We start from the raw sequence: 12846 nt of genomic DNA, 5'->3' as shown, positions 1-12846 counted from the left end.
ATCGATATGCTGAGGCAGTGGTGGGTGCTTACAGCGCAGGGGTGCTACAGCCCGAGGTGAAGCTACTCATAGCCTGCACATCTCTGGCAAGTGTCTGTGGCACTGCCCTTTGAAGTGGATTTTTTAAATTTTGTCTTTTAATATGGTTGTTCAGTCACGTGCGTAACCTCAGGATACCACCCAGAGAGAGGGGAGGCGAACGGCGGGCGTGCAGGCTGAGGGGAAGAGGGAGGCGGCCGGTGAGGAGAGCGATGGCCCAGGAGGTGCCTTTCCGCCAGGCTGCCTGCCCCGCGTTCCTCTCCCTGGCCCCCTTTCCTTTCCTATCTCCGGGCCGCGCAATCTGCAAGGCACGATGTACAAAATCCAAATTATCCCCAGTCTAAACAATTTATAAAAGCTCCAGACCTGACGGACTTTGACATTTTATTTGGTATTTTAACAGCCCTATTTAAAGGTACACCATATGCAGCCGGAGTGCAGGCTTGCCCCAATAAACATTGTTGGAGCTAACATGTCTCCTTAATGAAACTGTTTATTCACTTTCCAGTCCAAATAATAATGGATTCAGTCCTGTTTCCAAAATCAAGATAAGAATAAATTTTTTAGAATTATCACCATACGATGATTTTAAAAATTCCAAATTACATTTGAACTTGCAAATTTTCTTCCTGTATGTATGTCTGCCTTATTTCAGTCAAAATGCGTTAGCTACGTATTTAGGGAGGGGTACATATGTTTATGTGTTTATATACATAGATGCAGAATATATAGGTACATAAATGACAGCGTTCTCAGGTGAAATGCAGTGCTATAGCTCTGAGCCAATCGAATGCAGTTACTAAACTTTCATATTCAGACACCGGAATCACTAGCCAGGTACTACACAAAATGTACAAATTTTGAAATCTCAGATCAAGGACAGGGCGCATCATATGGGATTCTGTTGCACATCCTTTCTGATAGGAACTTCACCCTCATTAAGCTTTTTGGCCACGGTAGGATTCTATAGTCAACTCACTGTGCATTATCCCCACCCAAAAGGACTAATGAAAGTGGAGAAGGATTTTTTAGCTAGTTTTTACCTTTGGCAACTGTAGGACATACATTGGTCTCTAAGGCAAAATAAAAGCAAGTTTTGGTAAGAATAATGAGGTATGTCCTGTGTGCAGTTGACATGAGCAGGGTCTGCTGCAGAATCTTTACCGCTTACCTTTGTACATTTGTGGTATCTTTCCACAGTGTGAATGCTCTTGGTTGCTTATATGTGTGTGATGGACTGCTGAAAAGAATCAAACATCAGCCACTGTGAGACCTTCGTTGCTACTGGCATTGCAACAGTCTGTAAACAACTATTTTAAATTTAGTACTAGTTTGTAGTTTACTGTAAAATTATTGTTGATCCTAAATAGAATCTTTGTCTACAGTGCAGAGAATTGAAGCAGGCTCATGCAGCCTCCAGCTGAGACATAGGAAAGGTAATTGTTCAATAGAGGTGCCAAGTAGTTGGTTTATACCAAATCATCAAGAAAATAGGAATGGAAAGGATTTTCTGTGAAAGAGAATTGGGAATACTCATGCCATGCCTGACAGGTGTTTATCTAACCTGCTCCTATGCTTCCAGCATGAAGCCCAGTGATTTACATGCCACCATGCCAACTGCATGAACTAACAATCTGCATGTGGTATTTATAATTTAAGGTTATGGAAAGGTTATTAAGGCCTGAGTGACAGAAGAAAAGCATGCTAGCAGAAGTTCTGGAAATGCACGGATCCTGACATTAGCTATTTTGGCAGAGTCCTCCTATGTTTGCTGTGTCACTAGATCCATACAAACCTAGGTTTTGCTGGCAAGTTGCTCTCAATACCCTCATATGGTAAATGACATTAGAGGTATTTTTGCAGTGTATTCTAGCGTTCTCTACATGCTGTTCAGGATGAAATTTTAGGTTGCTGTAAGATTTTAGTCCCACATATCTGCATGTTCCAATCTACTTTACATGTTGCTTTTCCACCTTGCTGCCATTTTTACTCTAGAAACAGACGTGTTGCATTGATCAGCTGTTTCTAGTATGGGGAAAATGTCAGTTCTGTAGTGTACTTGTGAAAGTCTGAGAGGAAGTAAGTGAAGCTGACCACTTCCGTGAGCATTCACTGAGCAAATATGCATGTGTAGCAACCATTTGGGGCATGTACTGTGAGCACTGAGTGGGAGGATTAGGCTCTGATGGGAATCTGGAATGGTCTGCCGCAGCTTCAGAATCTTTGGATGACAAAAGACTGCCTTCCAAGAATTGTGTGTAAGTTCTAACAGTTCTGCAACATGTAAACAGCAAGATGAGAGCAGTAGAGAAACATGCTGTAGTTTTTCCTTGGAAGTTTACCACCATGGATTGCTATCAGATGGTGTGCTGTCAGTTTGGTGTCATCTTAAGAAAAAAATGTAAATTATGAGACAGGACATACTGATTTGTTCTGAAATCCCACAGTTCTCTGAGAAGAGCTGCACGTCCTGAAGTTCACAGTGGCAGACTTACAATACACTGCAAGGACTTCTCACAGGGCAGTGCTCCAGATTGCAGCAGAGGAGGAATGAGAAACTGAAGTAATTAATTTAACAAGTGCTTTTCTGACATGAGAGTTATCAAATTTGTCGGTGCACTTGGGTATGAGCAGCCCAAATATTTGTTGCAGTCAATATACATATTTTTAAAAAGTCTAACATTGTTTTCCTAAAATTAAAATTAATATAATAGTTTATTTTGTGGACATGTATTCAATTAATTTAAAACCTGAATGATTTACAATACTGAAAATAAATGTCTTCACTGCCTAGCTAGAGTGTAGCAACTAACAAACATAAACTGTCCTGCATTGGCTAGCATCTGACATTTAAAGCTGATTTCAGGAAGGACAGGATATTTCAATTCCTATGCTTATTCCATGGTCTCTACTGATATCACTTGCTACGGCATAGAACAATAGTAATAGGTTTGAACTATAGGTACGTACTGCTGAAAAAAAGGGTTGAGACTACAAAACAAATTATGAAAGTCTGCAGAACAATTGAGAGATTCACTACAGAGCTGGGCATGAGTCAATATCATACGCAAGGCAAAAGGTTCTTTACTTTATTCTGAATTTCCTGAGACTATCAGTCCCACTTCACACACGTCTCATCTGAGAACACCAACATTTTCTTCATCTGATTTGGACAGTGTTCAAAAACTGACCAGGAGCTAAGAGTTCTCTTCACTGTAGTTCAAACCCCTTGTGAGACATCAGGTTTCTTTGATCTCCTTGACTAATGGGGAAAGCATCAATATGACAGTGCTAAGGATGTAAAACAATAGGGTTTACTGCAATTCTACTGCTGCCATGATGATAGTAAATTACTGTGGGTTTGGGGTTTTTTTTTTAAATCAAGACAAATTGTCCCTTCTCTGGGGAGTCTTAATCTGGATGATTTTTATTTGATTATATCAAAAAATGAAAATTAAGGATTTTTAGGGTTTGTTTAATAATACAGTGAGCACTCATTGAGATCCATTTGATTCACTTTTGAGATAATATTTAATAGAGAACAAAGCATCACACCACTGAAATATATAGTCTGATAAATGTCATGTTATACTGAGTCAAATGCAATGTTTTTATTTTTTTCATGAATTTATTTACATGTATGATGAATGTAATCTTGGCAATATTACAGTAGGAGATGAGCCTAAAGATTGTATGAACGTCACCCTTTTTTGAGCTTTCATAATTTAGGAAACCTGATGATGATGATGAGGTGTTTACGTCATATAGAATTGGTGCCACAGCTCTCCTCTCTAGCTGTTTTTCTGTATCTACATTTGCTCCTTTCTCATTTCCCCAACAGATTTATTTAGACGGCTTGTAGTAACCTGCTGGCAGACCACAGATCTTTAGAAGAGTGGAGCATGCAGAACTGGGTGAATATAATTCCACCACAGTCATTAGCTAGATCCAATAAATAATTTTAACCAAGAAAAGAAGTCTTATGAAATATTCCTTGGGGCTTGGGGAAGAAATACAGGTAGTGCCCTGCATATAATTTCTTGCATGCAGTATAGCTCGTGAACTTGGAAATCATTATCTCTAACCTCTACCTAAGAGCCTCTACCTCTTTCTGATTGTACCTTCAGAAAGAGGGCCCTAAAAGATCTGCATCTGCAGAGAGAGCATTTCTTTCCTGGAAGTGCCTCCTAAGGATTTCCTTCCTCTCTTTCATTGCCACAGGAAAATAGAGATGTGCTAGAAGTTTGTTGCAAAAGGAAATGGTGCATGTAGAAACTCGTGCTATAACACACCTCCTGTAGGACCCAAAGGCAGCTCTGCAACTCACAGTGTCCCGGTCACTGCTCTGCAATAACGAGACAGATTTCAGGAACACATGGTCTAATGGCTTGGTGGCACTGGGAGGTTCTGTCCTGCACTGACTTCCCATTTATTTCCCAGCCCGGCCCATCTGCTTCCCTTACATGGACTCTGATCCTCATCTCAGTTCACCTCCCCTCCCTGCTGGCACAAAGAGATTCTCCCCTTGCCTGCACCCGGCTGTCCTGCACAGCAGGCGCTTCCCTCCTGCTGCTGAACTGGACGAGTACAGAGGTCATTCAAACCCCACATTAGACAAGTCTTGGAGGAAAATAAAGGAGTGTTTCTGCATCTGTGGTCTCTCTTGGGTTTCAGATTTCATTTATAACTCTTAGAGCTTGCAGAGAATCTCACCTTTAAGACTTAGCTTGCCAAATTATTGTTTTTTCTAAAAGAGTTTAAGTTGCTGATATTTCCATTTCCTTAACCAAATTATTCATGCTGATGCTGCCACCTTTTTTGTTGCCATATATCTTAGGTGTTTATTAAATGATTAATACTACTTCTAAGAAGTTGGAAATCAGAGAGTTTTGTGAACATTAATTGTGTCTCCTTTTCTAATAACAAATTGTACATTTATCTGGCTGTCCCTTAATATCTTAAGATTGACTGGCAGGAAAAAAAAAATTGTACCGGTGAAAAATACAATTTAAAAAGAGTATATCTAATAAGAACCTCTTTTTGCAATGAGAGATGACTTTTGATAACCATGGGCAACGCAGTGCCAGAGCAGCCCATGGAACTACTGAAAATCCAAAGGGACATTTCTGAAATGGTTTTCTTCAGACTCAGATGACCCCATTCAGTAATATTATAAACTGGAATTAATTATTTTAAGTAAAGTACCCATAATAAGGATTATTGTCTAGTTTACTTTGCATATTCTTTAACTCTGTTAATGTTGGTGATGGCAGCACTCTTTTCTGTGATAGAAACATGTAAGCGCCATCTATTTTTATTTTGAAGCAGAAGAGATCTACACAATAAACTATCAAGAGCTAGTAGGATTTGCATGGGTATTCCCTATTTTTAAAAAAGTTTGAATGAATTAAGGAGCATTTTTTTTCAAAAGAATGCTCAAGAAAAAAGGCACATAAGTTGAAAGCGTGGTCTGAGACTGTCTTGAATATCCACTTCAACTGAATCAAGTGAAGCACAAGCCCTTTCTCTGCTTTATCATATGTATGTATGTATCACATGTGTAGAGTTGCCCTGTTGGTAGTTAGGGGTCATTTAACAGAATGAAAGCAATTGAAATGAGTTTCCTCCAAACCAGAATCTGATACGTTCCTGGGATGGTTCTTTCTGATATGTCAGGTTGAATCAATACCAAAGTAAACCTCCTGCATTTGGTCATTGCTACTCCAATGTCTTTGTATAATCTGTGGATAACTTACATTGAACTTGAAACTCTCATTTCAAATGAGCTTGGTTATTACTGTTCTCAAGGTCTTTGTCACGCAGGGCTATGGAGGAATCATCATACGGTAAATTGTACTAAACTAGTGAAAAAGCAGAATCAGCTTAATCAACCCCCTCCCCTCCCAATCTCTTAGTTTTCTAGTCTTAAAAGTATTCTGTTTAAAAATCACTCAGTCATCTTCCACAGTGCTACTGTTATGTTTTCTTACAACAAAAACTAGAATGAAGTATCTTTCTAAAGACGTAATAAACAAAAAGAGCTGGAAACAAATTTCTCCCTAGTCCCACAGTGTCCTCCCTCCAGCAAAGCTTCAGGCCAGCAAATTTCCATTCCTGTTTGAACAGCACCAAAGCTCACACAGCTCCTCTGGTTTCCTACAAAAATCTCCTTTCCTGGAAGTGCCCCTGGGCTCAGGTGTCTCCAAGACAGTACTCCTTCAGGCTCTGCCCTACCCTTGTTCCTACCTCCCTGTTGCACCCTCTGCCCTACAACACTCTCTCTCTGCCTTAAAAAAATTTCTGAGGGATGTGTGACAGCCACAAAAAGAGGCATTTTTTACACACCTGGACACAGCATTTTTAACAATGCTTAGTGTGTAAGAAACAGTAACAAACAAATGCTTATTTTACTAGTGTTAGAGATATGATTGATAAAAGCCATGAATCAAAGTTACCAATGAAGTCTTTTAGATAGTAGTTTGTATTCTTTGCTCTCACAAAGTTACAAAATTACAAAATTTTATCTGAAACCATGTCTTAGATACTTTATCCCAGCAATTATGGTTGTATTTATAGCTGAATGACTGTTATTGTTTCATATAGTGGTACAACTTTAATTATAAGTGTGGTACATAGCTTATCTCCATGACCGTTCTGTTCTTAAAAACCATTTGTCTGCTTTCTTTCCCAGTATAGTTAACACTAGTTGTGGCTAAACAGGCCATCACAGCTGTATGGAAGTTAGCCTGCAAGCACCAGCTTTTCACGTATATTTTCTGGTGCTATCCTCTTAGACCTTCAAGGAAGAAGACAGGGAAGTCTTTGTTTCCATCACTGTGTTAAGTGTTTAATGTCCTTTTCTGTGTTCTTGGCCTCTGCTAGCTTCCTCTGCAAGACAAAATGGTATTCCCCCCTGTCCATTACCATTTTCTTGGCAAACCTATGTGCTGCTAATACTGCTCTGTTAAATCATGGGTTCTTGTTCACTGCATTCGTAGACCCCCAGGGCCAGATACTGGCTCCTGCTCTGGCAGTATGAATAGCTTGTAAAATTGTCCTAAACAGGTATCTGAGGATTGCCTCAGCCTTACACCACTCACTTTTATGATTACCCTTGCTACTGGATGGCATAACTTGGGATCATGTTGCAACATGTGACATTGGTAAGAATATGGTTATCTTCTTCAGTGTATCAGTTGCAGGGGGGTTGTTGTAGGCAGCCAAAACTTAAAGCAGCCCTGATGTTTGTTATTGCAGGAATTAACCAAGCCAGAGATAGCAGGGTAAAAGATGGCACTAAGGCTACTTCAGGGATTACACCTGGTCAGTTACACTGTATGGAGCACATTATTAACTTAAATAAAAAGTTTTTTACACAACTTTATCAAGATACAAAGTTGTATATATAAAAAACATAAGGAATATTAATTCTGACAGGATGAGTGGATGCATTTCTACATAATAACTAAAGAAATTTATACAAAGAAATGAAGCATTAGCTTCAGTGACTTGCTCCTCATTCGGAAGCCTGTGCACATTGAAGCAAAAATAAAACCTTTCCATTAAAAACAAGTGAATATCCAGGAATGCCATATTCAAGCACTGCTAATGTTAAGAGCTAAGGGCTAGATAGGTTAAGAGATTTAGACATAGAATATAGAAACTTTAGCATCGTCAAGTGTGGAATCCACACCCTGAGTTAAGTACCTGGTCTCTGTATGAAATACACAGGAGTTCCTGAGCAAACTGTCCTTAACCATGTGTGGAGCTGCAATGAGCTAGCGCATGGGACAAATTTGCTCATCACTAGGGATTACATCCATTTTCCTGAAAGCCTTTTTTTCAAAGGTTATGAACTTCTGAACAAAATCACAGAATCACAGAACGGTTGAGGTTGGAAATGACCTCAGGAGGTCATCTTGTCCACCCTCTACTCCAGCAGGGCAACCAAGGGCTAGTTGCCCAGGACTATGTCCAGACAGCTTTTGTATATCTCCAGGGGTGGAGACTCCAAAACCTCTCTGGGCAACCTGCTCTATTGCTTGGTCACCCTCACAGTAAAAGAGCATTTTCATATGTTCAGATGGAGCCTCCATTGTTTCAGTTTGTGCCCATTACCTCTTGAATAGTTGGGATAGATGGCATTGCTCTTTCATACAGGGTTTTACAGCTTAAAATACAAGGGCTTCAATTTCTTATCTTTTCAACTGGAAGAAAACCATTTTTAAACTCCATATAAAATTATCTTGTCTTAAATTTGAGATTCAGTGGTAGCGTTTTGTCCTCTATTGAAGGACTGTTATGCTGTGGGAAATAATTAAAGATTCAGAAGTTTGAATAAGAGCTGAGGAAGAGCATTACTCTAGACCTATTGTTAGAAAACTCACTTAGACTGAAAAGATGTGTCTCAATATCTACTTTATGGACCTCATAATCTAAATCCACAAACAGGTATGGGAAGAATACCTGCATTTGTAAATACAATTCAGTTCCATGTTCAAGAAGAAGTTGAAGCTGAGTCTCCTACTGCTTCAGTAAGTGCTCTTGGAGTGCCTGCTGCGCTTCATTGCTATTTCTTGCATGGCAATGGCTTTTGTTAGAGTCAACAAAAAGCCAGATGATTTTATTAGAGTATTACCAGGCTGAAGCTAGTAAGCACTGCTTCTCAGCTAGGCTTCTCAGCATACCTGGAGTGCCAGACTGGCTGGATCACTTTTGGTCCACTTGGAATCTAGGCAGAGCAAGCTCCTCACTGTCAAGCTAAGGGAAGAGTGATTCACACCTTGCCACAATAACTACATATTGCCCTAGGGAAAAACTGCCTAGTTTTACCTCCTTGCTTAATAGAATTGCCAGTGGAACTCTGCTGTAGATGGTCAGTCCCAAGCCCTGGAGTAACCACCCATGTTACAGTATTGTCTTGAGTTCCTGTTTTGGAAAGGTTCAGGAAGAGGTATAGTAGATGCCCAAGCGTGATGTAGCCCAACACTCAGCACACTACAGAAAGGAATCAACTGTACCTCCAAAGACGAGAAGGCCACAGTAGGATGTACACCTCTGTTCTTTGGAAAGCAAACATCCAGTTACCTATTTGGAGTCATGAAAGAAGAGGATACATAGCTCACTCTGGAAAAAGACTAACATTTTTTCTTAGCTTTCATTAAAGATCCAACTAAATGGGCCTATCTGCAATGGTTCTTCTTTGTAAACTGAGTTTGGGCAGACTTTTCTTTGTTTGTTGTTCCAATATACACAGATTTTAAAATATCTCTACTCAGGCTTTACTCTTTATCCTCAAGTTTAACTAAAGGTAATCATATAATGGCACAGACATGAATCCTTTTTCTAATGTTCATGTCTGTCAGTCAGTTTAATGTTCTGTCTACACATAAAGGTGTCTGTATCCTAATATAAATAAGGCTCTGTACAAAAATGTTTTGAATTTATGTGTGTTGGCTTCATTTTCAACATATTGCTCTGTGTTAGTCTTTCTATCTTTAAGCAGATTTTGCCTTTCTGTCTACTGTTCTGAGCTCACTGTTTGGTATTTAAATATTGCCTAAATAAATGAATTCGCGTTCCATTGTGCTAATGTACACTGTGTTCACACAAAGTTTGAAAGTAGGAGAAATGAAGTGTTTTATCAATTGCACAAAAGTTGCTGTTAATACCATATGGTAACTAGTTTTCAGTGTTTGGTAAAATTTTATTATATTATATGCTTTATCATCAATGTAAGATATGCATTTTTTATTTTTTTTTTAAAAAGAAAATTTCCCATGTGAATACTGAACATCTTGTAATGTAAAAACACATAAAAATGGTCACAACACTCATGTGAGTTGTTCTGTATGCTCATGGAGAACTGTATTAGTTAACTTAAGCTCTGATAGCAGAAATTAGCTAGCTATAACAAAACAGGGCTTCCAAACACTCTTGTCAAAGTAAGGGAACAGAAAGGAGAAGCCTATACTGTAACTGTTATGTTGTCAAAACCAGCAGCGTTAATTTTTTTTGTCTCTATATTGCCTCATGAAGTCCTCCCAGAGATAATCATCTTAATTAAATTGATCTTTTGAGAATGTTGATACAGTTAGCTGATAATGATCTGTGAGGTGAGCAGGGACGGCTGTAAGCCTTGCATGGACATTTTCCAAATTCTTACAAATAACAAAAAAGAAAAATTCAGGTAGCATGATGCTTTCTCTCTAGTAACGCTCTCTGAGTCTTCTTTCACTTTGCTATCTGTACATTCCTCAGCATAAACATACTTTGTTTAATCATAAATGCTACAAGACAATTCTTCGCAGAATTCTTCTCTAAGACATATTTTCTGTGAAAAGGAACTTTTAAAAAACCCTCAGAAGGATAAGGAATAGGGTTTTAGCTAAGAGTGTAATGCTGTTTTGGTTCTGAAGATTAGAGAAGTCCATGAGGCTTTTTTTTTTTTTTCACTGTGTGTTTGGTCTATAAGCAATTTATATTCCACCTCCAGAAATGCCTGCCTAAATATGAATGTGTATGTTTTTTCTGTCTTTAGGGTTTTTTTGCGGGTTGTTGTTTTTTTTTTTAAATGTGGATGTTTAATGCAAAATAAGGCATGATGTCAAATCCCTCAGATTCTTTAAATGATGGCCAGAAGAACCACTCTTACAGATGTACTCTGTTTGCATTGTAGTTTAAGTTTGCTGTAGCCCTGATAGAACTTTGGCCAAGCTCCACAAAACTTTGCAGCTGGCTGCTTGGATTATGTTTAGCAGGAAATTATATGAGATAGCCTGGTAGTAACTGTCTATAAAGGAATGCCCACAAAACAACATAGGTGGACAATAGCACAGGTATACACAAACGCACATTCATAGGATTGTAAATAAACAGATTTCACAGGCTCTATTAACTGCATTAACTGCCATGTTGTTCCTCCTTATTTACACCCATGTGAGTGGAAGTTTCACGACTATCATGTTTTTTTCAGATGAGAAAAGGCTGAAACATTGACATCTAACTATCTTAAGTATATCAAACTGGACTACTTTAATACTTACCATTAAAATATAGAAATATTCCATCCTTTTCCTTCCTGTACCCTCCGCTCTGAAAATACAATGCTTGGACTTGCAGCACTACATGTACACATGGTATTTGTGTGAGGCTGCTTGAAAATACAAGTTTGGCTGGTATACTCATGCACAGATTATGATTTCTTACTTTTATGTGTTGTCATTAATTTGTTGTCAAATACGTAACTGAATAGAAGAGACTGTCTTGAGTAGTTGAAATAAAGAGTAAATCTGATGAAGTAATGGTGTTACTTCTGAGTCTGACTGTTGTAAGAGAAATTTTAGATGATACACACCCTCATGAGAAACTGCTTCTTGAATACATAATCTGACTTTCTGAACAGAGCTATCTTGCCAGTACTTCTACAATTTCCCTTTACCTTACCCACACTGGAAGGAGGGAAAATTCACTTTTCTTTTATCTTCAGTGACACTAGAAGCAAAAAATTCCTTGATCATCTCTGATCCTAGTGCTGCACTTTATGAAATTCATATACAATTCCAGAAATTGTGTTGGAAATTGACTTTAGGAAATCTATTAAAATTGCGAGCGTGGCACGTTCCCAAGTTTAATTTATGGTTTGCAAAGATAAGGAATATTCATTGTCATCCTTTTTCTACTGTTAGGAATTACACATGTGTTTGTCTGAATTTATCATTTAGTCCATACAGAACATAGGGTCAACATTGACTAATCATGTAAAACATATACCTCAAGCTACTTTTATTTTGAAGCATCTCATGCTGAAGCAATGTAAGATTACATGAACTTAGATCAAGAATGGATCCATATTCTCTGCTTCCTTTGAAATATGAATTCTAGACAGCAGAATTGGTAACAACAGCTATCTCATCCTGCCTTTTTCCTCCTCTTTGGATCATGTTGTGTGTGTGTATGTATGTGTGTGTGTGTATTTTTATAAGTTTATATGCCACTGTTCTCAACTATATTATTTCTGGCAGTACTATGAAAGGGTGATTGGATAAAAAAAGTGCTCAGGAGCCTCTAATAGATTTCAACCCCGTCTGTCTGCTGCTCTGTTTTGCACTGAGTCAAGTATTTTTTTAAGCTGATAATTGAAAACCTATCTTGTTCTTACAGAATGGTTTTGCTGTTGTAAGGCCCCCAGGCCATCATGCTGAAGAATCAACAGCCATGTAAGTACCAGGGAATATTGCCCATCTTGGAGCACTAAGGTTACTGGCAATCACCTGCGTTGTGCATGTCTCTGAAGAACTGTAATTGTTAGCAGATGACTGAAAAGGCTTTCTAGGTACTCCCAGAAGCAGATTTATGGCCTCAGAGATCATATAGCATTTTTTAAAATGCTCTGAACATTATTTATAGCTGTTTTCCTGACTGATTTGCTTTCTTATTTCTGTTCTTCTCTATTCCACAGGGGGTTCTGCTTTTTTAATTCGATTGCAATTACTGCCAAATACTTGAGAGACAAGCTAAATATAGGCAAGATATTGATTGTAGATCTGGTATGTATTCTTGGCAAGCATCGCACTTTCAGTGCATCTAGATAAAAGATAATGAATTTGTATTTGTATGTCAGACTTTCCTGCTTTTAATACCTACAAGTAATAAAGGTGTGCATTTCCTCTGATTTTGGGAACTCATTAAAGCCAGGATGGCAGTACTGAAGCCATAAACATCTATGTTTCACTTTAATGGTGTTAACTGCAATTTAATGAGAAGAAGGCACAGATCAGGGCAACTTTTATGGTCCTTAAATGAATT

General features: G+C 38.5%; 1 protein-coding gene across 1 annotated transcript in view; it reads left to right on the top strand.

The window, feature by feature from the left end:
- The window catches only part of HDAC9 (histone deacetylase 9), a 281178-nt gene that overhangs the window by 171676 nt on the left and 96656 nt on the right, over nucleotides 1-12846 (top strand). The window contains exons 17-18 of the mRNA XM_035894070.1: nucleotides 12202-12257; nucleotides 12500-12587. Of these exons, the coding sequence (XP_035749963.1) occupies nucleotides 12202-12257; nucleotides 12500-12587 (144 nt within the window). The remainder of the gene's footprint in view (nucleotides 1-12201; nucleotides 12258-12499; nucleotides 12588-12846) is intronic.

The sequence above is a fragment of the Egretta garzetta genome, unplaced genomic scaffold (genome assembly GCF_000687185.1).
Source record: "Egretta garzetta isolate BGI_Z169 unplaced genomic scaffold, ASM68718v1 scaffold94, whole genome shotgun sequence".
NCBI lineage: Eukaryota > Metazoa > Chordata > Aves > Pelecaniformes > Ardeidae > Egretta > Egretta garzetta.
Note: the sequence above shows the minus strand (reverse complement) of the source record. Positions and strands in the feature narration are given on the sequence as shown.